Source organism: Vicugna pacos, chromosome X (assembly GCF_048564905.1).
Source record: "Vicugna pacos chromosome X, VicPac4, whole genome shotgun sequence".
Classification (NCBI taxonomy): Eukaryota; Metazoa; Chordata; class Mammalia; order Artiodactyla; family Camelidae; genus Vicugna; species Vicugna pacos.
In genome coordinates, this window is record NC_133023.1 from 39771439 (window position 1) to 39795490 (window position 24052).

Sequence of the window (24052 nt, forward strand, 5' to 3'; positions counted from 1 at the left end):
TACAGGCATCCGGCGGGCGGAGAACTGGCTCTCGGAACTACACTTCCCGGCTCTCCCTGCGCAGCCCGTGACACTCCTTGGACCGCGGGCGAGGAGCGGGCTTTCCACAGCTGCGCCGCTCTTGCTCGGACCCGGCCCTGGACCCAGCCTCGGACTCGAACAGGGCTCCACCATGGAGGAGGCGGACCGAATCCTCATCCATTCCCTGCGCCAGGCCGGCACGTAAGGACACAGCCCCCGCCCACCCCGGAATGCCCACATCCGGGACTCCAAAACTCCGGACCCAGTCACCCGGGAACCTTAAAACCCCGGACCTTGACATACAGGGCTCCAACTTCTAGGACCCTAAAACCCTCCCTCCTCCTTAATTACATATACATGCATACATAAGGGGACTCTCAAACCCTTTGACCCTGACACTTCGTAAACCCCAAACTCCAGGACCTAGATGCCTCGAGACCTTAAAACCTTGGAACCTCAAGACCCGGGATCCTGAGATCTGTGGATCTTGACATCAACACCCTGGGATCCTGATATCTGGAGATTTTAAGACACCCGTATCCTGAAAACCAGGGATCTTCAAATCCCAAGACCCTGGCACTCAAGGATTCCAAAAACCCCTGGGACTGGATAACTGGGAACCTTCAAATCTGGTTTTGCAATATCTGAGGCTTTTAAAATCACAAGACCCTAAAATCTGGTGGCTTCAATGCTTGGGCACCCCAACACATAAGGACTCCTGCATTTGAAGGTCCTAAAAACCCATCAAGGGAGCTTGATTTCTGGATTGCTTGAGCCTGGGTGGTCTTGATATCCAGGGACTCTGACACTTGGAACTCCTGAAAACCTCAGCTTCCCAACATCTAGCCTCAAAACCCTAGCAGCTTAATATCTAGGGGCCCCTGACACGCAGGGAACATGATATCTGGGGACCCAGAGACTATTCTATGTAGGCCCCTTGCCCTTCCCAGACCCCAGAAATTTGGGGCTTTTAGGCATAGGGAAATTTGAGATTTTTTTTGAACTCAGATTCCTTCCATCCACCATTCTACTCCAAGGTCTTAGGACCTGAGGACTCTCCCAGTTCTTAGTTTTCCAAATGGAAGTCAGCCAGCAACACCCAGGATCTGTCAGAACTGTGGCCATTCTCCTCCACCCCATCCCAGTACTAGGGCCTCCAGAAGGCAGCACAGTCCAGCCTCATGCCTGTTTCCTGACTGCTCCCCTCCCCACCTCATTGAGCCTTCTCCCTTCTTCTTCAGGGCAGTTCCTCCAGATGTGCAGACCCTGCGAGCCTTCACCACTGAGCTGGTTATAGAAGCTGTGGTCCGCTGCCTGCGTGTGATCAACCCTGCTGTGGGCTCGGGCCTCAGCCCTCTGCTGCCTCTGGCCATGTCTGCCCGGTTCCGTCTGGCCATGAGCCTGGCTCAGGCCTGCATGGTGAGTGCTTTCCTCCCAATACACACAGCCTCTTCCTTCCTCCTTCACAAAGTCACCAAGCTCCTTTGAAACTCTGGCCTTTCCTCTCTGCCACCACCCCCCCTTGTGGCTTAGCGTTCATTAGTAGTTAAGGTCTGTGGTCAGATTGCCTGAGTAGTTCAGATCCTGGCTACAGCAGTTGCTAACTTTGTGACCCTAACCCTTGTGGGACCTCAGTTTCCTTGTCTGTGAAATTGAGATGATAAAAGTAGGGTTGTTATGAGCATTAAATGAGTTGCTCCAGTTTGCACCTGGGCTGCCTCTGACTCCCATATTTTAAGCTTAGCACCAAGAACTTTTCCTCCTGATAGTATCCATTTACTAGTTCCTGAAAAGGCCCTGCTTAGTTAACTTGTTCATGCTGAAATTAACCACCATGTGCTCTGATTGGCTCAGCCTGGATCACATGGTCATCTCTATAGGGCACTGTGATTGGCTGTTCCTTCAGGATCATGTGAGAGTTGGGGGAGGGAGGGTTACCCAAAGGAAGATATGCTGGTGAACTAAATGAGTGTCTCTGCCCTTCACTCTGCCCTGCAGCAGCCACACACAGCCTGCCCCTCCTGAGAATAATTCCTATACTGTCTCTGTCGTAAATAAAGTGCCTTCTGGTGAAACACTCATGCCTCCCCAGTACAGACTTGTGTCCAGTTAGTATATCCAAGGGCTACGGGTAAGTGTCATTTCTCCTGGCTCACTAGCTCTCCGATTTTGGGCTCGTCTCGTAACCTCTTTGGGCCCAAGTTTCCTCCCACGTAAGACTTGTACCTACCACATATGGTTGCTATGAGGATTAAAAATGAGTTCATGCATGAGAAGCTGGATATAATAAGCTTTGTGTAAGTGGTATTACTATTATTGGTAGCCCTGATCTGCCTACTTGCATTCCAGCAACCTGTGGCTATGTAATGACTGTCAGCACACCCAGGGTACCCAGTATGTGGTGGTAGGGGGACAATAGAGTAACCACAGTGAAAACTTCCATTTAGCCCTAGGGGACTAAAAAGGTCAGGTTCTTTGAATTTGTACCTTGCTTGTGCGGTTTCTGTCTCTTAGAAATAGACCTCAGAGCTCTGCCCATCTCTTGGCTCTCAGGTTGACCTAGCTCTCAGGAGTTCTCAGATTCTGTTGGAGGCTCTTGGTGGCCTTCAAGGCAGGCAGTCTGTCCCCTGGCCCAGGGCTATTTTCTCGAGGATGGCACTTTATAGAGGGGAACTTAAGTCCTCGGTTTGGCAAGGATGGTGCCCAGTGGGAGGTGTTGAGGAAGGGCTTGGCTTCCCCCAGTTCTCTGTTCCTCCCTTCTCTCAGTGCCGTTTCCTGCTGGATTTGGTGTTGACCCACTATTGCTCACACTGACTTTAGTGTGATGGCTTTTTCAGTGATCAAGAGGTTCATTTGACTGTCTGGCCCCAGAGCCTCGGTTTGCCCTGAGCAAGTAGAAAAGGTCTCTCTTAATCCAGTTGGGTGCTGCCCTTGCGGCCCACCTCAGCTCAGCACTGCCGCCTTCTGGTGTCTGCCTCTCCATGTGCCCTACTCCTGACACTGCTTTCTGCGACTCAGCCACCTCCGTATTTTGGTGTCTGTCATTTCACACACCCCACTCCTGGAATGAATTTCTGTATCAGTCATAACTCTTTGATTGCAGGCATCAGAAAAAAAAAGCCAAAGTAAAATAGCTTAAAAGCCGGTGGTTTTCACACTTTTTTGACTGTGACCTTCTGATAAATATATATTACATTGTCACCAAGTAAATACACATATGTGCGTATAATAGAGATGTTTTCTGAGTGTACTGTATGCTGGGCATTGTGGTAACATGGTGTGAACTCAGTGAATTCTCATGACAACTTTCTGAGGTAGGCATAGTTGGTATCCCTTTTTTCAGTTGAGGAAGGTGAAGCACAGAGAGGTTAAGTGATTTGCCTGAAGTCACACAGTTGGTAAGAAGCAAAGTTTGGATTTGAATCCAGGAAGTCTGCTTTCTGAGTCCATGCAGTGCCAGACCAGAACCCTGATGGACCCTTTTATCCCTTAAAGCAGCCACATAGGGAAAGGATTGTCAGCCCCATTTTATAGCTAGGAAACTGAGCTTCTGGGTGGTTCAGTAACCAGTCCAAGGCCTTATAGTCAGTAAGTAGCACAGGCTGGATTTCAACCCCGATCTTTTGGACTCCAAAGCACATAGTCTCTTTTAAAAACATTATTTACTACTTTTTGTAGGCTATCTTCATCAGTCAGGGTCTAGTCCAGATATAGAAACCCCAGCAGTAATTCGAAGGGGAAATTTTAATATAAGGAATTGTTAACTTGGTAAAAGGTGGTTAACTACTGAAAGGGTTAAAGAGATCCCCAGGGTGTGACAGAAGTAGCGAGAAACCTTGAGAAGTCTCACTTGCACTCTAAACCCCTCCTTACCCTTACCTGTCTGCTTCAGGGAGTTACTCTGCTGTCAGGGAGTTATGTTGGTTAGTTTCTTATATATCTTCCCAGTTTTTTTTTAATGAAGATATAAGCAAATATAAATATATATTCTTATTTCTCCCTTTTCTTACACAAAAGACAGCATACACCTGGTTTCTTGCCTTTTTTTCACCCTTAAAACATATCCTGGAAATCACTTCATATCAGAGAATAGAGATCTTAATGATTTTTTCCTTTTTGCAGCTACAGAGTAGTTCATTGTATGTATGCACCACAGTTGACTCAACTGCTCTCTTATGCTCAGACATTTCAAGAGTTTCCAATATTTTGCAAATCATGCTATAATGAATAATCTTGTGCATATATATTCTTGAATTGTTGGAATTTTATCTTCATGGTAAACTCCTAGAAGTAGGATCATTAGATGGAAGGGTAAACGCATGTCATTTTGTTTGATTTAGCCAAATTGCCTTGACTAAGATTGTTTAATTTTTGCATTCCCAGCAGCAGTGTATGAGAGAGTGGTATTTCTCCAGAGCCTCACCTACTGAGTGTATTGTCAGACTTTTTCCCATTTAATAGGTGAGGAATGGTATCTCCGTATAGTTTTCCTCCTAGCGTTGTACTTTGACAAACTTTCACATTTAAGGGAAATTAAAAGTAGAACAATAACACCTGTATACCCTTCTCCTAGTTTTTAAATTTTTTCTTTTTTTAAAAATTGAAGTATAGTCAGTTATAGCATGTCAATTTCTGGTGTAAAGCACAATTTCCCAGTCATATGTATACATACATATATTTGTTAGTTTTCTATATTGTTAACATTTTGTTTCATTGTTTTCTGTCTATATAGGTACACACACACACACTTATTTTTTTGCTGAACCATTTGAAAGTGGCAGACATCCTGACTCTTCATACCTCAAACTTTCAGTGTGTCTCTCCTAAGAAAAAGGGCATTTGCCAGTGTAATCACAATGCCATGATCACACCCATGCAACTTAATATTGATAGAATAATACTATCTAATACCTTGGACATGGTCAGATTTCCCCAGTTGTCACAAAAATATCCTTTATAGCTGTTTTTTTTTAACTGCAGAGTCCAATCAAGGGTCATGCATTTTATTTCACTGTTAACATCTGTAATCTTCTGTATCCAGTAGTCCTCCTTCATTTTTGCTTCTTTGTTTCTTTTCATGATGACTTGGGTTTTTATAGAGTGCAGGCTGGTTATTCATTGGAATGCCCCACAGTCTGAACTGGTCTGATTGTTTTCTCATGGCTAAATTCAGGTTTGGGGCAGGAACTCTGCGCCAGTGATAGTATCTTCCTCCCCAAGTGCACCTCAGGAGAACATAACATCAGGTTGTCCTGGATCCGATCAGCGATGCCTGTGTGGGGGCCTCTCAGTGTACTTTCAATTCGAGTCTCTCTTGGAAGCAAAGTTAGACACATTTGCATATGTTTAAGGACCATTTTTCTTTCTTTTCCTGGGAACTGTCTGTTCCTATCTTTTGCCTCTTTCTCTGTTGCGCTGCTGGTCTTTTTGCTGGTGTAGTTTGAGGCACTGTTTATATACTAGGTAGGTTAGTTCTTTTTCTATGCTATGAGTTCCAAATATTTTTCCCAGCTTATCATTACTCTTTTGACTTTGCTCATTATATATTTTTTCTTTAAAATTTTTTTCATGTGTTTAGAAATACCCATCTTCTCTTCTATGTCTTCTGGATTTTGAGTCATAGTTAGAAAGGCCAGAGCTTTCATCATAAAGCTCTGGAGGTCTCTGGGAGGCCTCGGGGAGCCGAAGGGAAGTTCAGAGGGTGGTGGTTGGTGAGAGTGGGAGTATCTGTGGGCTCCCAGGACAGGAGGATCCTGCCTGCCTGACTGATAGGGACCGCCGTCCCCAACCCCCAGGACCTGGGCTATCCCTTGGAGCTTGGCTATCAGAACTTCCTCTACCCCAGTGAGCCTGACCTCCGGGACCTGCTTCTCTTCTTGGCTGAGCGTCTGCCCACTGATGCCTCTGAGGATGCAGACCAGCCTGCAGGTATGGGGTACCTGGGGCATAGTGGGGGGTGAGGTGGGGTATGTGTCTTCGGAAGAGCTGAGTGGGAGGATTGAGGCTGGGAGAGGGGATGCAGGGCAGAGGGGAAGGGGGCTGGGGCTTCGGCTGACCTGGAAGGGGAGTTGATGCTCTGCTTCACCTCCTGGCTCACGCCCCTCCCCTCACCCACTCTTCTCTAACCACACTGACCTACTGAATGCTCCTCAGGCCTCTCCAGCCCCAGGGCCTTTGTATCTGCTGACTTATTCTTCCGCCAGATACCCTCATGGTTCACTCCCTTACCTCTTGGAATTTCCTGTTCACAGAGGCCTTCCTCAGACTGCCTTGTTTTTTGATTGATTGATTGATTGATTGTAACAGAGGTACTGGAGATTGAACCCAGGATCTCACACATGCTGGGTATGCACTCTGCCACTGAGCTGTACCCCGCCTTGCCTGTTTAAAATTGCATATTCTCAGTGGTCCTTTATCCTCCTTTCCTGATTACCCCCTGAGAGTTTTCTGTATCGTACTTATGACTTCAGCCGTGTTCTCCTCTGCCATCTGCTGGCCCCAGGAGGGCAGGAGGTTATTTATCAGTTTGTTCACTGAGGTATCCGAGGGTCTGGAATGGTGGCTGGTACAGAGGAGGTGCTCAGTAAGTGTTTGTGGAATGACCTAGTGTGAGAATGAGAGCTCCCTAGATCTGCATCTCTGGAAACTGGGGTCAGGCTGCTTTCCCAGGGTGTGCATTTTTGGAACTGTGGCACCGTCATCTGATTGACACTTCCTCCCCACCTTCCTAGGTGACTCAGCTATCCTCCTCCGGGCCATTGGGAGCCAAATCCGGGACCAGCTGGCCCTGCCCTGGGTCCCACCCCTCCTTCGCACTCCTAAGCTGCAGCACCTCCAGGTGGGACGCACTTCCCCAACTCATGTCACTATTGCCTTGCCTGTCTTGTTCCCATTTGGGTGCCCAGGTTTTTGGCCCCCTCCCACCGGCGCCCCCCATAATAATTCATCCTAGAGGCTCTGATTCTGCTCTCCCACCAGGGCTCGGCCCCCCAGCAGCCTTTCCATGCCAGCAGGCTGGTCATGCCTGAGTTGAGTTCCAGAGGAGGTGAGTGTGAGGCTGCGGAGAGGGGCTGTGGAGAAGGGTAGAGGTGGATCTGACTGCATGAAGAGGCAGGGGGGCAGGCTGACTCTGTTGCTGCCTTCAGAGCCCCGGGAGTTCCAGGCGAGTCCCCTGCTGCTACCAGCCCCCACCCAGGTGCCCCAGCCTGCCTCCAGGGCAGCCTCGCTCCTCGAACGCCACGCCATCCAACTCTGCCAGCACACAGGCCGGGACCGCCCCGGGGATGAGGACTGGGTCCACCGGGCATCCCGCCTCCCCACCCAGGTACCACCCAGTGATCGGCCCCTACTCACTGCAGCCCCCATTTCATCTCCCATTAGCCCTCTGCCCCTCTCCTTCCCCCACCTTGTCCCTCTCTTCCATTGCCTCCTCTCTTTATGCAACTACCCAGCTCCCCACCTGAAAGAACATGGGAGTTGGAAAGACTGTGGCCCTCACACAGGTCAGCATCGTCCCTGGGAGCCTTGGCTTCCTGTTCTGAGACACAGGTGGTGACAGTGCTCTATTCTCGGGGTGGTGGTCCACCGAAGGATGAGTGCAGGCCATCAGAGCTGTCAGGATCTGCTCCTGTCCTCCCTGTTTCTACTCCCTTCTTCCTGCCCCTGATTCTTGGCCTCTGCTGTCATCACCACTGCTCAGTCTCTAGAGCTCTGCCCCGTCTCTTCTAGTCACTGTCTTCTGTTCTGTGGTTTTTCTGCTCCCCTGCCAAACCCTGTCTCCTCATTTCTGTACTGTCTCCTCCTCTGTCTACCTCTATATCTGTCCCCATCCCCACTCTGTCCACCTCTGTAACTGTCTCCTTCCGCCTTCCCCCTGCCATTTGTTCTGTCTTTATCTTTTCCCCTCTTTTAAAAACTTACAGGAATTTTGAACACAGAAGTAGAGAAAATGTTCTCACGAACCCTGTGTCCCTGCCATCCCTCTTCAACAATAAAGATTTTGCCTATCTTTCTTCATCTCTTCTCCCCCCAACTTTTTTCTCCTGTATTATTTTAGAGCAAATCCCAGACATCATGTCATTTTAAACTCTAAATACTAGAGCATACATCTCAACTCCTAAGGGCATTCACTTTCTTTTTCTGCCGGGTAGGGGAGGTAATTAGGTTTATTTATTAATTTTTTTAATGGAGGTACCAGGTATTGAACCCAGGACCTCTTGCATGCTAAGCATGCGCTCTGCCACTGACCTATACCCTCCCACAGGGCTTCACTTTTGAATGTAACCGCTGGCCATTTTTACACCTAACAAAATTAACAGTGACCTCTTAATACCACCCAACACTGAGTTCATAATCAGATTTCTTTTTTGGGGGAAGGGGGAGAATATACTCCAGATTTAATGATAGTTATCTCAGAGTGATAGCATTTCCATTTTCTATGTTAAATATTTCCTTAAAGTTTGAAATTTTTAAATTGAAGTATGGTCGATTTACAATGTTGTGTTAGTTTCTGGTGTACAGCATAGTGATTCATTCATACATATATACATATTATTTTAAATATTCTTTTCCATCATAGGTTATTACAAGCTATTGAATCTGGTTCCCTGTGCTGTACAGTAGGACCTTGTTTATCTTTTTTATAGATAATAGTTGGTATCTGCTAATCCCCAACTCCTAATTTATCCGCCCCCTGTTGCTTTCCCCTTTGGTAACAGTAAGTTTGTTTTCTATGTCCACATTTCTCCAGTTGTCTCAAAACTGCCTCTGTCCTCGTCTCTATTCCTCTCTTTCTCTCTTTTGGGTGGGGAGGTAATTAGATTTATTTATTTATTTTTAGAGGAGGTAGTGGGGACTGAACCCAGAGCATGCGAAGCACATGCTCTACCACTGAGCTATACCCTCCCCCCTTCAACTCCACTCTGCTCCACCCCTTTGCCCAGCACCTCTGACACTGTCTCCTCTCTGTCCCTACATACCCTTTCAATGTCGGTCTCTAATTTGGGCGCTGCAGGCTTACTTCTCTCCTTTCCACAGCATCCTTCAGTGCAGGGAGCTAGTGGCTGGAGAGAAGCGGAGCTAAGGAGGAGGCAGCCCCGTCCTCAGGGAGCTCCCAGACCCGTGGGCCAGGAGAGTGGGCCTGGGCCCCATCGTGGGAGAGGCTGGAGGGTGGGTGGGACTTGTCAGGAGCACCTTGTCAGGCGGCTTCCTGGTGGAAGCAGGGCCTCGGGTACCCAGCAGGCCTTCACACCCTTCCATCTGCCCTGCCCTCTGCTTCCAGGAGGATACTCGGGCTCAGCGGCATCGGCTGCAGAAGCATCTGGCCGAGCATCTGCGCCAGACCTGGGGCCAGCTAGGGCCCCCACCACAAGCCCGAGACCTGGGAGAGCTGCTGCAGGCCTGGGGTGCCGGGGCCAGGACTGGTGCTCCCAAGGGCTCCCGCTTCACACATTCAGAGAAGTTCACCTTCCATCTGGTGGGTGGGCCTGAGTGGGCCTGGGGTGTGCTGATGGGGCCAAGGCAGGGTTGCTTTACGTACAGACACCACACTTTATCCACACAGGGTCTTGTGTTCCCACCGAGCATGCCCGCTCTCCACAGGGGGCAGGTACCCAGAGGGGTCCCCTGGCTTCTCGAGAACTTCCATGGAGAAAGTGTAGAGGAGTGGGAACCATGGAAGGGTGCAGGGGTGCTCTTTGTGTGAACCCCAGCTTTCCCCAGGCAGTTTTCTTCAGACATACCTTCTGTCCTTGGATGGTCACTGAGAGGGGGCCTCATCCTTCTCATGGCCAGGTGGGCAGGAGCTGTGTCAGGGTTGGGGAGGTTTCTTTATGAGCAGTCTGAGGTCACGGAGAGCACTTTGATCCTCAATCACACCTATATTCCGGTGGCTGTCACTGGTTGAGTGGGCCCGGGTACAGTGCTGGGAGGGCGCTTGCGGTGGGTGTTGAGGCTGGGCTGGGAGGGGCGGAGGCTTCCCCGACAGCCGGGATGCTCCCTTCTCACTCCCCAGGAGCCTGAGGCCCAGGCAGCCCAGGTGTCAGATGTGCTGGCCACCTCCCGGAGGCCTGAACAGGTGAGCAGAACAGTGGCAAGGGGTGGGGGGTGTCCTGGGCCCTTAACTGTCTACTGGGCCTGACACCCCCACCCGGACTGGCCTGTGCCTTCCAGGACACATTGGCAGCTCAGGAGCAGGAGCTGGAATCTCTCCGGGAGCAGCTGGAGGGAGTGAATCGCAACATTGAAGAGGTGGAAGCCAACATGAAAACGCTGGGAATCAGCCTCGTGCAGGTGGGCGTAGGGGAGGGGCTGGCCACCAGGGCTGGCTTACGATTTGGGCCTAGAGGGCTTAGAGGGACTTGAGGGGGCCGAGGGGTCCTCTGCAGAGGTCTGCAGATGACAGAAAGGTTTGTGGGAGACACTGGGGACCGTGGGGCTCTTTAGGGTTTAGGAGAATCAGTGGGAGTGAGAGGAGGGTGTAGGATTGTGGACGGGTTGGGGATTGGACTTGTAGGGGTTAGAGGTGCCTGTGGGCCTCTGCAGGCATCTGTAGGGGCGTGATGGGTCTGTATGGGCAGGGGCTTGTGGGGCTCATCGGGGCTCCTGGGGGTCAGTGTGGAGGTGGAGGGGCCATTGGGGCCTGTGGTGCCTGTCACTGATTATAGGTCCTTGTCACTATCGGGAGGGGGTTGAGGGGCTGATAGGGGCTAGAGGATGTGTTGTCATCTGTGGGGGCTTGGGCTAGGCCAGGGTTTTCCAGGCTCAGTGGGGGCTGTGGGGCTGTGGTGTGTGGCTGGGCTCCCCTACTGACTGGGAGCGGAGGTCCTGGGGTGCCAGGTGGAGACTGAGTGCCGGCAGAGTGAGCTCAGCACAGCGGAGCGCGAGCAGGCCCTACGTCTGAAGAGCCGGGCGGTGGAGCTGCTGCCCGACGGGGCTGCCAACCTCGCCAAGCTGCAGGTAGGGCTGGCGCTGAGCCTGGGCCTGGGTGGGGTTGGTCGGAATTGGATGGGCCCAGCCTGTGTGACATGTAGTCCCCTACCACCACCTCCAGCTCGTGGTAGAGAGTAGTGCCCAGCGAGTCATCCACTTGGCGGGTCAGTGGGAAAAGCACCGGGTCCCACTCCTTGCTGAGTATCGCCACCTCCGAAAACTCCAGGATTGCAGAGAGGTAGGTGGTGGGGGTCCTGGGCCATGGGTAGGGCAGCTGGTCCCTCCTTAGGGGGCCAGCCCTGTGCTCTGCTCACTGCCCTCTACCCATGGGGCCCTGGCAGATGGAATCTTCTCGACGGCTGGCAGAGATCCAAGAGCTACACCAGAGCGTTCGGGCAGCTGCTGAAGAGGCCCGCCGGAAGGAGGAGGTCTATAAGCAGCTGGTAAGGCCCGTGTGGGGCCTCCCTGGGTGGCTTGGAGTGGGGGAGGTGTGGGCCCTAGGGAAGTGGCTGCTGTGTCTCTGCCTAGATGTCAGAGCTCGAGACCCTGCCCAGAGATGTGTCCCGGCTGGCCTACACCCAGCGCATCCTAGAGATTGTGGGCAACATCCGGAAGCAGAAGGAAGAGATCACTAAGGTGCGCCGTTGTGGCCATGGAGGGCGGGTCACAGGGGCAGACACATCCAAGGGGAGGATGTGTGTCACAGGGCCACACAGGGACCTCACATCCTCTGAAAGGCAGAGCTATCTGGCCATACCCCAACACAGAACAGCCCTACACTCCAGCCACCCTGACCTGGTCTGGATGTGACAGCATGAACTCGAATGCCCTCAGCTGGCTGGTCACCCCGCCCCAGACACAGGCTCATGGCTACCCTGGTCTCTGCCAGATCTTGTCTGATACGAAGGAGCTTCAGAAGGAAATCAACTCCCTTTCTGGGAAGCTGGACCGGACGTTTGCAGTGACTGATGAGCTCGTGTTCAAGGTATGGGGGGGGGGGCAGGCTGCGTGCAGGGGCAGGATGGGCCTGGGCCCTGTGTGAGCCTTGCAGGTACACTGGTCCTGGGGCCTGGCTTTGCCCCATGGAGGATGAAGTCAGAGGAGTGGGAGAGGGTAGCCTTGGGGGGGCCTGGAGGTAGTGAGGGGTGGTGGGGCTGGAGCAGCCCACTAACACCTTCAAGGTTCCCTCTGTCTGGTCAGGATGCCAAAAAGGATGATGCTGTTCGGAAGGCCTACAAGTATCTAGCTGCCTTGCATGAGGTGAGGGGCGAAGGGTGCCCGGGGGCTGGTTGGGGAGGGGACGGGTTTCAGTGCAAGCCTTCGGCCCTTGCTGTCCCCAGAACTGCAGCCAGCTCATCCAGACCATCGAGGACACAGGCACAATCATGCGGGAGGTTCGAGACCTTGAAGAGCAGGTGAAGCCTGGGGCTGGGAGGGTTAACTAAGGCCGGCCAGAGGGAACAGCTCCTCAGTGGATGCTGAGAGAGGCTGTTGAACCAGACACAGCCGACAGCTGGCATCTCTGCCCTAGTAGCTGTGTATGTGACCTGGGACAGGCCAGTGGCCTACTCTGAGCCCATCCTTCCACCCTGAGGGGCCTTGTGCAGGGCTCTTGGCAGAGGCTTCAGCTGAAGTGTGTGGTGGACAATCCTGCCATTGAGCAGAGGATGCTTTAGGTGGATGGATGACACAGGCAAAGGCCTGGCAGTGGGACAGAGCAGGCTGTTATTGGAGGGAGTGGGAGGAGCACAGGAGGGGCCCTGAAGAGGCCGTAATGGGGAGGGGGTGGTGAGCAGGAGCTGGGAAAGGGGCCCTGCACACTGAAGGGATGCGGTTCATGTTGCCTTAGATCGAGACGGAGATGGGCAAGAAGACCCTCAGCAACCTGGAGAAGATCCGAGAGGACTACCGAGCCCTTCGCCAGGAGAACGCTGGCCTCCTGGGCCGGGTCCGTGAGGCCTGAGCAGCCCCCAGCAGAAGTCTTGCCCCAGCTTTAGCCAGGGCATTGGGGGCACCGGCCAAGCACTGGCCCTGGCTGTGTCCTCTGCCTGCGGGCCAGTTCCTCCTGCTGCAGCCTTGGGCCCAGCCCTTATCTGGGGTGATCATCCAGAGTGTGGGAGCTCGGCTGCAGTTTATTGCGGAGGGCACTGGGGGTTGGGGCCTTGTATCTCAAATAAATGAGGGGTTCTGTCTGCAGTCTAAGCTGAGGCATGGATGGGGGCACAGGGCTCCTGGTGGGGGAGGGGGGCGAGTGGCAGTTGAGACACTGGGTACACCTGGTGAGTTGGTGTGTGTGGCCGTGGGTGTCTGCATGGGACTCAGGAGACCCCCAGGGGTGTCATGCGGGCGTGCATGCATGCAGGAGATGTGCAGGTGAGTTCAAAGAGTAACTGTGTGACCGAGCGTCTGTGTCGGGAGCTGCACGATACCATGTACGACCAGGTCTGGGACCTGAGATCTTGAAAGTCCCGAGGCTGTTGCTGTGCAGATGTCTGGGCGTGCCCCGGGTGACGCTGCATCTGTGGGCCTGGAGGCTGCCTGTGGGTGTGTGCTTTGGGGCATGTGGGTTGACGGGACCATGCTTGGGTGTGACTGTTGGTGTGGCTACAGATTTGAGGTGGTCTGAGTATACTGAATGTTTGAGGGTTTGCCTCGAGTCCAAGGGACAGGATTGTGATGCTTTGTGTCCTTCCCAGCCCCAAGGTCATCTGTGAGAGTGACTGAGTGACTAAGGCAGGCGGTGTGTGTGGTTGGTTGTGAAGGCTCAGTTTGGCTGGAGAGCCCATTACAGGGGGCTGGGGTGGGAGGTGGGGGCGGCTGGGATCCCTCTGAGCAGGCTTGGTGCCGAGCATATGATCCAGGAGGGCAGTCAGCTGGGGAGCAGGGTCCCTGGCAGGCAAGACAGTGCACACCTTGCTTCTTGGTCCCGGCAGGCACGTCCAAGGCTGGTCACTTCTGTCCCCGGCCGCTTCCACCCACCCATTTTGGCCCCTGTCCTTCCTTCTTTCCTTGGCTTTGAGTTCAGGAGCCAGGTGTGGGGTTGGAACACCTGCTGGGCCTCTGGCTCCTCTTCTTGCGGAACTCGAACTCATCCACGGTCCACACGGCCCCCTTCTCACTCTCCACACGCACAAAGCACTTGTGCAGGCTCAGGTTGTGGCGGATGGCATTCTGTGGAAGGAGGGCCAGCCAGCCGGGCCCGGGGCCGGGGGAGCGGGCAGGCAGTCATCCTCTGAGGTCAGCTGTCCCCACCAGAAATCAATCTCCTGCCCTTTCCCAACAAGCCTCCAAGCCCAGTCCCAGGCCCACCCACTCCTGAACTTGACCCAGCCTTGTGGTGGGATTTGAGGCCCTCCCAGCTACTGCCACCTCCGCAGGAGCTCACCTTCCAGGTGGCAGGGTGGTTTCTGAAGAAGGCGAACATGCGTGTAAACCAGTGATAGATCTCATTGAGGGTCCGCTGCTTCTCGGGAGCCTCCAGGATGGCCTGGAGGTTAGGGGGTGTGGGAGTAAGGGGAGCTGCTCTCCCAAAGTCGGGCTGAGAGGGGAAGTGGCCCACCTTGGGCCTTCTGACATGGGTGGAATTGTGGGGATGGGGGAAAAAAGGGAGATGGTGTGGGGTGATGGGTCAGAGACGGGGTTAGAAGTGGGGTGAGGGTGGGGCTGGGATGGGATTGGGTAAAGGATCAGGGCTGAAGTGGGAGTGGGGTCTGGTTCAGGGTTAGGACTGGAGTGAAGTTAAATTTCTGGGATGGAGTTGGAGTTCTCTGTGGGGGTGAGGTTTCAGGGCTTGAGAAGCTTAAGGGCCAGGAGCAGGGGCCAAGTTAAGGATTCAGAAGGGATAAAGGGCCAGGCTCGAGTTACAGGTCAGGGAAGTGCTGGTTAAGGGTCAGACTGGGGTAATGGGGGTAAGTTGAGGGGCGAGGGTTGGGATGACAGGTGGCATTAGGTCAGGAGTCAGAGATAGGCCTAGTTATGTAGCTACTTAATGTGTCAGGGATGTCATTAGGCAGGGTCAAGCGTGAGGTTGACTGTTTATGGTCGTTAAGGGTCAGGGCTGGGGTTAGGTGTGGAGTGAGGCTAAGGGTCAGGGAATTTGATCTGCTTGGATTTAGGAATGGAATTATATCAAAGGTCAGGGATTATGGCTGCAGTGAGGCTCCAGGTCAGGATGGGGCTAGGTAGGGGAACATGTGGCATTGTGGAGGGTTAGGTGTGGGCTTAGGAGGAAGGTCCGGGTGGGCTCTGGTGAAGCTTCTGGGAAGGCATTAGGGAGACTCAGATGAAGGGGTTGAGATGGGGTGAGGATAAGGGTCAAGTGTTAGCAAGGAGGGGGTTAGGGGCGGGGTCTAGTAGAGGGATGTGTTGACCTGCTGGGGTCCATCAGGGCTGGGGAAGGAGTCAGGGTAATACTGGGTGGGTTTGGGCAAGGGGCAGAGGTCAGGTTAGTTTGGGGGCTATTTATAGGCCCAGGAGGTGGTCAGGTAGAGGGTTAAGGTGGACGTCAGGAAAGGAGTGGGTTTAGGGCCAGAATTTGCACTGGCTTGGATGACAGTTTAGGTGTGGGTTTGGGGGCAGGTCTAGGGTGAAGATGGGGGATCACAGCTGAGGTGTGGGTTTGTTCTTGGGGGAGCCGGCCTCGAGGTGCTTAGAGGGAGGCAGGCCCTCCACCCCGGCTCTCTCTTCCTTCCCCTCAGCCTGGCACGCTGCTTACCCAACGGATGAGGGTGGCATAGGTGAAAGGGGGCCGCATGTTGTGGAACTTGAAGTAGTCCATGTTGTGGAAGAACTCTGTCAGAAGTGGGGAAGGATCAGGCCCCATCCGAGAACTCCTTGCCCCTTCTCCCACCCTCTGCTCTAGAATGTCTGTCGAGTCTGCATGCCTGAAATCCCACCGTTGACACTGGTTTCCATGATCGCAGCCGCTGTTTGCTAAGCCCTTGACATAAATGATATCATTTCCCTTTTGCACCACTTCCATCAAAACGGGGCTTATTCTCCCCAAGGTTTAAAAGAAGTGAAGCAACTTCCACATCAAAGGGATGTAACTGGCTAAGTGGCAGAGCCAGGATGGCACTCAAGGGCCCTGATCCCTGTTAAGCCCACAGCCTGGACCTTGCGGGTAATAGGGGATTGGTGAACTAAGGCGAGTCACCCTGCTTTTCCTTGGTGGGGGGAGGGGGAGTCCCTGGGAATTACTAAGCTAGCTCCCTTCCTCATGATGACCAGGAGCAGTTAAAGCCCAGAGTGAGTAAGCCCCAATCCTAGGGGAGACAGGGCTGGCGCTAGACATCTGAAACCACAGTGGGGGCTTGCAGGCCATGGGGATCCGGAGAGAAAGCTTTCACAAGCATATGTGATTTCCTAAAGGCTGGGAGGCAGTGGTGGGGAAAAGCAGTCTTTCATCCAGTCCGGGAGACTGGGGCTCGGGGGCACCAGGTGGGGCACGGGCCATCTTTACCTGGGAATGTGCTGTTTCCATGGCTGCCCCAGAGGTGCCTCCGCACAGCAAACAGGCCGTCAGGGGCCTCCTGGGGGCCGGGCCAGGCTGGGCCAGCAGTGCCCTGGGTGCCAGCGGCTACGATACAGCAGGAGCCCTTCTCAGATGATGCCTGGGGGAGGAGGGGGAGGCTGGTGACTCAGAGGCTTAAACTTTCAACTTTAGGTTTAAATAAGTGTTTCACAAAGCAAGGGCACCTTCTGCTCAATTCCACTCTGATATAGAATCCCATAAAAAAGCACAGGCCGTATCTACTAGAGTGCGGGTGTGAACACGAGTGTGTGTAGCGCATCAACGCCGAGGCCACCAGCTGGGGTTGAATCGGGCTCCTCTCCTACCCACTGTGACCTTGGGGAAGTCACCTTAAGCCTCCCCGGCCTCAATTTTCCTCACCTGTGAATTGGGGATGATAGTAACACCTACCTCACAGTGGCAGTCATGAGGATTAAATAAGTTAGCATCGCCAAAGTGCTCAGAAACAGTGCCTGACATCCAGGGCTGGTTTCTGGGCATGTGATCTGTGCAGGCATTCAGGGCTCCATGCTTCATTTAATGCTCTGCAGTCATCATTTTGAAATTTAAGCCCCATATTTTCATTTTGCCCTGGGCCCTGTGAGTTATAAAGCCAGTCCTGCCAGCGGCACACGGTCTGCATTCAGTGTTGGGTGATTTGCTGTTGCTTTGCAAACTCAAGATCACGCTGTTTTGGGATCTTAAGATCAGAGGGTTTGTAAATGGAAAGGGATGGATTCCAAGGTCTGGGCCTGTTTAGAGCTGGGGATGGGGGCCCAGAGATCCCCGGGCCTGGGTGCAAGGATAGGTTCCCCATGCAGCCTGCAGGGCCCCCCTCCCCCCCCAGCAGCCTGTGCCACCTATGGGTCTGGGGTAGCTCACCGCAGATGGAGCCTTGGTTGTGGCCATCTTCCCAGCCAGGTGGGCCTGCATAGCACCTAGCTTCTCCTTCTCCAGCACCAGCTGTGAGGACAGGCACAGAGTGAGGCCTCAACCTGGTCTTTCTCCGCCACATCTTTGCCCAGACTGTGGTCTTCCCTGGGAGTGCCCTGCCCCCTTCCTTCTTTCATGCCAGCCCCAGCTCCATGCACGGGATGGACATAAGGTTCACCCACCACTACCCCACCCTGCACCGCACCCCCTACCCCAAGTCACCTGTTGCTCCAGAGACTGCACCACCTCCCTCTGGAGAAGACACTGAGCCCTGCCCTTCTCATCCAGGAGGTGGTCTGCCTGGCAGTGCCTGGGTAAGGGGAAGAGTCCATGAAGGTGACCAGGGCGAGCCTGGCCTCTGGGCTCAACATTCCAAGTGGGGAGGGCTCAGACCCTCTGAGAGGTGGACCCTTGGAGGCTAAGCCTCGCTTGCCTCTTTCTCCCTCAGTCTCCCTCTCACACCTGTCCTTTCTTCAACATATGCTACTTGGCATCTACTGCATGGCCAGGGTGCTGGCGATGATGTTGGAAGGGTGGTGAGCTGAGAGCAGGCCAGGTCAGTGAGAGCAGGAAAGGCATTCCAGGTGGAGGGGACAGCCTGTGCGAAGGCCTGGTTGTGAAGAGGACAGGATGTATTGAATTGCCACTGATAGTTGGGTAAGGTTGGAGAAAGTGTGTGTGTGTGTGTGTGAGAGAGAGAGAGAGAGAGAGAGAGAGAGAGAGATACGGCTGAGGGGAGGTAGCAACAGCCATTGAGAGGGGCTGGGAGTTGGAGGAATCAATAAAGTCAGGCTGGTGTGTTGGCATGCTGGGTAGCAGGGCAAAGCAGGTAGGGAGTGTGGATTCCGGAGCCTGGCTGTCACTCAGGAACTGGATGATCTGGAATCAAGACACTTAACCTCTTTGGCCTCAGTTTCTTTGTCTGTAAAATGGAGGTAAATAACAGCACACATCTCTATTATGATGCCCTGTTAGACAGATGAGGAAACCAAGGCTCAGAGAAGCTAAGTCACTTGCCCAAGGTCACAGAGCCAGTGAGTGAGAGAGCCAGGATCTGAACCCCCTGAACTAACACCTGCAACCCAGACCTCCTCCCCCAAACCGGCCCCCCCACCCCCAGACTGGAACGGGCCTGGCCCACTCACTTGAGGAAGTCCTCTGGCTCCTCGAAGACCTTCTCGCATCCGGGCCACTTGCAGACACCATTTGCCAGCAGTGAGTAGGCGCCCTGGGGCACAGTCGAAAGGGTGCTGGGGGGACAAAGGATGTCAGGGCAGGGGACGGCAGGGCAAGGGGCCTTCCCAGCCCTGCACACTGACCTGTCCTTCCTGGGCACACTGGGGCTTGGGAAGGCACAGAGCAGTGCTGGCTCCCTGGACACCCACTCCAGGCTGGTCACGTTGATCCCTGCAGGTGGGGACAGGGCACCTCTGGAGACTGGGGGCCAAGCTCTGGAGCTTGGCCCACAAGGCCTCCCATTTGGAGCTTCTCCTCTTCCTGAGTATTGCAGGTCCAGACTCCCAGGGGGCTCTGTGGTCCCTAACATCCAAGGTTTCTGGTGGAGCAGCTCAAAGACTGCCTCTCACAAGTGCTGACATTTCGACTAACTTTGCAAAGATCTGTGGTTCCGTGATTTTGACATTCTGCGTCTTCAAGGTTCTGAGCCTGACACTTTTTTTAGAGGTTGGAGTTTCCAAGATGATAAGACCTGACACCTCTGACTTCCCTGGGGGCCGCGATTCAGCAGCCCACACTGCTCACATTCAAGGAGTGGGGGCTCGGGGGTTCTGTGGAGCTGTGGGGTACAGTGTTACCAGGTGGCAGGCCAGGCCGGGCCTTGAGGGAGAAGACCCCAGTAGCAGCAGTGGGTGGCGGGAGGCTGATCATAGCTGGGCTGTCCAGTGGGCGCACCTGCAGCACGGGGGTCCGGGCATGGGCATCCACTGTTGAGAGCTAAGGGGAGGGGACCTGGTTCAGCCTGGTCCCTCTCCAGTTCTCCCACCTGCTCCCTCCTCCCAGCCCATTCCAGGTTGGTACCTGATGCACAAAGTGTGGCCTGTCCTGGAGGAGTGCCTGCAGGTGGGGAGAGGGACCCAGCCGTGTTCCGGAGGGTGCCACCATGACAAGGGGGACTGTGGGCAGCTGGGGAGAGAAGGCAGGCAGGTGACATGTCATTCTCACCCTCACTGTTCTACACATCTAACTCATAGACTCCTCACCACAACCCTGCTGCTAAATGCTGTGACCATCCCCATTTTACATATGTGGAAACTGAGGCTTAGGGAGATCAGGTGACTTTTTCAAGGTCAGACAGCCAATAAGTGGCAAAGCTGGCCTCCACCCTGTCACCTCACCTCCCTTGCCTCTGTCACATGGGGATGGAGACACACATGGATCTGCCCATGGGACCATGATAGGGTCTCCTCTCCTGAGACAGGGATCGGGAGATCGGGGAGAGCCTTGAATCTCTGAGACCTGTTAAGTGGGGACTTTCTTGGCCCCACGACATCTGCATAAGTCACAGACTTGCCTGGGACCCAGAAAACCACTTCCTGTGCTCCAGCTGGGCCCCCCGCCCAGTGCCACAGTAAAGGTCGGCACCTGTACACCCAGGTACCCCACCCTGCCTGCCCCATCTTGGGCCCTAGGCCTCACCTGCAGCTGCGATGGTGGCATGGGGTTCAAGGAGGAAGAGGAGGCGTGGGCCCCCCCTCTGAGGTCCCGGCCCTGGAAGGTTGTCCCCGGGCCCTTGGCTCCCAGCTGGTCTGGGGCCTTGGGTGCAGCCCTCCAGCTGGGTGAGGCTCCTGGTGATGGGCCGAGCACCAAGGAAGGGGCCAAGGGCTTGGCTGGCCTGGGGTTGGGCATTGGGTCCTTGTCCAAGGGCAGGCTGTGGGGACACAGAGGGAAGGAATTAGACATGCGCTGGGGAGGGGTGGGGTATGTGAAATACTCAACCACTGGAACCACATGGATGCCCACTCTGGTCAGAGCAGGCATTTGTGCATGTCCCCAAGGGACCCCAGCTCTGGTCACACCCCAGCTCATGGTGCACATGCACACACACATTGGTGTCAGGAACACAGGTGTGCAGATCTGCATGGCCCCAGAGCATGCTGGCACAGCCCTGGTGAGAATGTGTCCTCCTCAAGGGTGATGGGGGATTCAGGGTGGTTTTCTGGACCTCCACCAGTGTAGGTGTCAGCACTTGAGTGGTCGTCTTCGAGCCTCAGCCCTCCTGTCCTCCCTGAACCCAGAACAGTCCACACAATCTTCACTGATCCCACTGGGTCTGGTCTGATTTTTTGCTGGGAGAATTATTTTACTCCAGTGACTTGGGCATATCTGGGAGTGGATGGTGGGCATGGGCTCAAAAGTTCGCTCTGGCTGCTGTGAGAGGGGCAGACTCTAGGAAGGTGAGGGCAGAAGCAGGGGGACTAGTGAGGAGGCTACTGCAATAGTCCAGGCTAGTGACAGTCTAGACCAGGATGGTGGCAGTGGTGAGGGTGAGAAGTGGTTGGATTCTGAATAATGTTTTGAGGGTGGAGTCAGGAGAATTTGCTGGCTGCTTGGATGTGGGGAGTGGGAGAAGGAGGGTCAAGGTGTCTTCTGGGTATTCGCCTGGGCAGCTGGGAGGACAGAGCTGACATTAACTGAGATGGAGGAGATGGGGGTAGGGTTGGGGTGATGGTGTGGATGGACATGAGGTCTGGTATTAGACATGCAAGTGGCAATGCTGGGCAGAAGCCGAGTAGAGGAGTCGAGCTCAGATGGGCCAGGTCTGATCATGTCTGGGCTCCTTCGTTGCACAGAGCTGGCAGGGCAGGTGCCAGAGAGGAGAAGAGATGGGCTCTCTTGAGCCAGGGCCCAAGGGAGCTCCTCAACTCAACCCTCACCAGGGTGTACCCCAATCTCTGCTCTCCAAGCCTGTCTCCAAGTCTACTTTGCTGTTCCACCTGCCTGGAATGCCTGCTCCTTCTCCTCTTCTCCTCCCCCAGCCCTATCCAGAAAGCCCTCTAAAATGGTTCCAGAACCTTACACTCCCCGATCGGCAGGGCCTTGGTTTCTGGGAATCCTGTGATTCCCAGTCTGAGACGAAGCCAGAGCTGGAAGGGACTGTCTAGTCCAACCTCCATTCTACTGAAGGGACACCCAGGTGCAGCATTCTCCAGTCCCATGGTGACTTGAAAGCTCTACTTCTTTCTCCAGAAAGTGTGTGTGTGTGTGTCTCCTTACTGCACCCCACAACACTGAGTTGGGCACACAGCTGCCGACAGCAGCCTGGGGGTGGTACAAGGAGGGGTTCTGAGGGAGCAGTTGTTCCTTCTTTTCTTTGCTGTCGGCTCATGGGGGCTGTCAGAGCTCTGGTGCTGAGGGAGGTGTGGGTGAGAATCCAGGTATTAAACCCTTAGTCTCTAGGGTTACAGGGTAGGGTAGGGTCTAGGACATTACTGTGTGAGAATCAGGAGCCTGGGTCTAGGGAGGCTCAGAACACGGGCAGGAGAGAATGTTGGTGACCACAAAGAGGTGAGCAAGTGAGTGGATGAAGGCAGGCAGAGATCAGGGTGGTGCTTGTACAAGCCAAGGAATGCCAAAGATTGCCAGCAAACCACCCGAAGCTAGGAGAGAGGCCCGAACAGATTCCCCCACTGTAGCCCTACACAGAACCAACTCTGCCAACACCTTGATCTTGGCCTTCTGGCCTCCCGAACTATGAGACAATACCTTACTGTTGTTTAAGCCCCCACAGTTTGTGGGACTTTGTTACGGAAGACCTGAGCAAACTAATACCAATTTTAGTGGATGAGTGGCTGCCACCACTCTGGCCTGGCCCACACGGCTGGTCTGTGGTCACTTCTCAAGCTGCCTGGACCCTTGGCCAGAGCTTATAAGAAATCACCTCCCCAGACACATCTGGAGCAGCCTGATTCAGGGCAGCATAGATACATTCTCAGAAAGGGGCCATGGATATGGTCTGTCTGGTGGTGGGCGACCTGGAGGGCCAGGCTGGGCAGCCGGCTTCCTGCACTGTCTGTTGGGGCGTCCCTTTCTGACTGTTTCTCAGAAGCTACATGGAGGATGTTTCTGGGACACAGATTGTGTTTTCATATCGGGGTCTGCATCTGGGCCCTGTTGTCACAGCCCCCGACTTCCCCAGATATTTCCGCCATTGACGTCATGGCGGCCGGATGCGCTGGGCTTCATCGGTACCAAGGAGGAAGAGAAGGGGGCAGATACCCCACCCCACGGGTTTCGTTCCGAGAATTGGCCGTCCCATCCTGCAGCCAGCTTGGCCCAGGTGGGGTGATGTGGGTGCTGGCGGATGTGGTGAATGACGTCCATCTGGCCGCCATGACAAGCCCTGGGCCCTGGGTCTAACTTGGCCCTTCTGGGGCCATGGAGAGGCTCAAGGTTTGATGTTTGGGGAGCGCCATGCAGACCTCACAGAGATTGGGCCCCTCAGAGTCTCCAAACGATACTATGCCGAGAACCTGAGAATCGTTGAACATCATTTTTTGATTCAAAGGACCTCAGAATCTCAAACCCACAGACTCTGTGGGATCCACAGGTCTGACTTCTCAGTATGGGAAGGCCAATGTCCCTGGTGTCCAAACTTGCCAAAACTTCCCAAAGGAGAGGAAGCTCACGACTTCAGAGTGCCTCCCGCTCACCAGGCCTGGAATTGCAGGAAGCCTCCCCTCAGCTTCCCTCTTAAGTTCTGTGGCGCCAGGAGGGTCTTCTAGAATCAGCCCCTCTGTTCCCCTAGCCCGGGGCCAGCTGCTGACACTAACTCGCTATAACTCTCCTCAGGCTCATATGTAAACTGGGACAAAAATAGTACCCATCTCCCCAAGATCATGTACATGAAATGCTTAACAAATTGTCCGTGATTGGTAGATGGACCCCTGCTGGACCTCAGTCTCCCTGTTCATTTGGGGACAGCACTCCCAGACTCCAGTCACTCTGCCAGAGATGAAAAGGGAAGGAAGGGGACACTGAGGCCGATGGACCTTTGACTCATGCCTCATGGCGGGAGCAGGCAGAGCCCTGACTTTTGCCAGTACAGAGCCCACCACCAGGCTCTCTGGAGGGGCCCCCAGATAGAGGTTCCCAGGGACCAGTGCCAACTCTGGGGACATGGCTGATCTCTGTCCACAGCCAGACTCACAGAAAGACTGACTTCTGTCCCTCCAATACCACCACCCTCTGGCCACGAGGCCTCCTAACCCATGGGGCCCTGGGATCCCACCCAGCCTCGCTCTTGTGAGACTGGACCCACACTGTGACCATGAGGGTCCAACCTGGAAGAAGGCAGAAGGGGGAACAGCAGCAGTAGAGGGGGCGAAGCCCAGGGCCCCCTGCCCGCCTCATAGGTGCCAAGGGGTAAACTGAGACCCACAGCAGAGAAGAGAGCCAGAGCCAGGGCCCCACAGAGAGTCCTGAGATCTGAGCGTGGGTCTCAAATCTGCCACTGCATCTCTGTGAGGCTTTCGGAGAGGGCCTCCCGCCCATCTCCTGGCCTCAATTTGCTCCTCTGTACGCTGGGAAGGGGAGAGATATGGAGCAGGTGAAGGCCAAGGACCTTCTGTCATGTGTCCAGGTGAGGTGTTAGGTGTCAGCAGGGCTCTGATTTGACCACTGCCTCTCTACCCAGAGGAC

The 24052-nt window shown here is 54.2% G+C and overlaps 2 protein-coding genes across 2 annotated transcripts in view; one reads left to right on the forward strand and one right to left on the reverse strand.

Annotated features, from left to right (window-relative positions):
* On the forward strand, positions 1-13152 carry CCDC22 (CCC complex scaffolding subunit CCDC22). The gene is made up of 17 exons (XM_006213483.3): positions 1-222; positions 1263-1440; positions 5817-5949; positions 6753-6859; positions 7000-7066; positions 7167-7345; positions 9302-9496; positions 10034-10096; positions 10192-10311; positions 10858-10977; positions 11072-11188; positions 11292-11393; positions 11479-11586; positions 11840-11935; positions 12151-12210; positions 12291-12365; positions 12800-13152. Exons 1-17 carry the CDS (start codon positions 173-175, stop codon positions 12911-12913), a joined length of 1884 nt encoding a protein of 627 aa, XP_006213545.1. The 5' UTR covers positions 1-172; the 3' UTR covers positions 12914-13152.
* Positions 13137-24052, reverse strand: part of FOXP3 (forkhead box P3) — an 18770-nt gene continuing 7854 nt past the window's right edge. Inside the window, exons 4-14 of the mRNA XM_072956820.1 lie at positions 20051-20282; positions 19433-19537; positions 19210-19348; positions 18715-18802; positions 18541-18645; positions 17618-17705; positions 17345-17425; positions 16412-16562; positions 15665-15741; positions 14336-14437; positions 13137-14121 (exon numbers count right to left, since the gene is read on the reverse strand). Of these exons, the coding sequence (XP_072812921.1) occupies positions 13972-14121; positions 14336-14437; positions 15665-15741; positions 16412-16562; positions 17345-17425; positions 17618-17705; positions 18541-18645; positions 18715-18802; positions 19210-19348; positions 19433-19537; positions 20051-20282 (1318 nt within the window). The 3' untranslated portion in view covers positions 13137-13971. The remainder of the gene's footprint in view (positions 14122-14335; positions 14438-15664; positions 15742-16411; positions 16563-17344; positions 17426-17617; positions 17706-18540; positions 18646-18714; positions 18803-19209; positions 19349-19432; positions 19538-20050; positions 20283-24052) is intronic.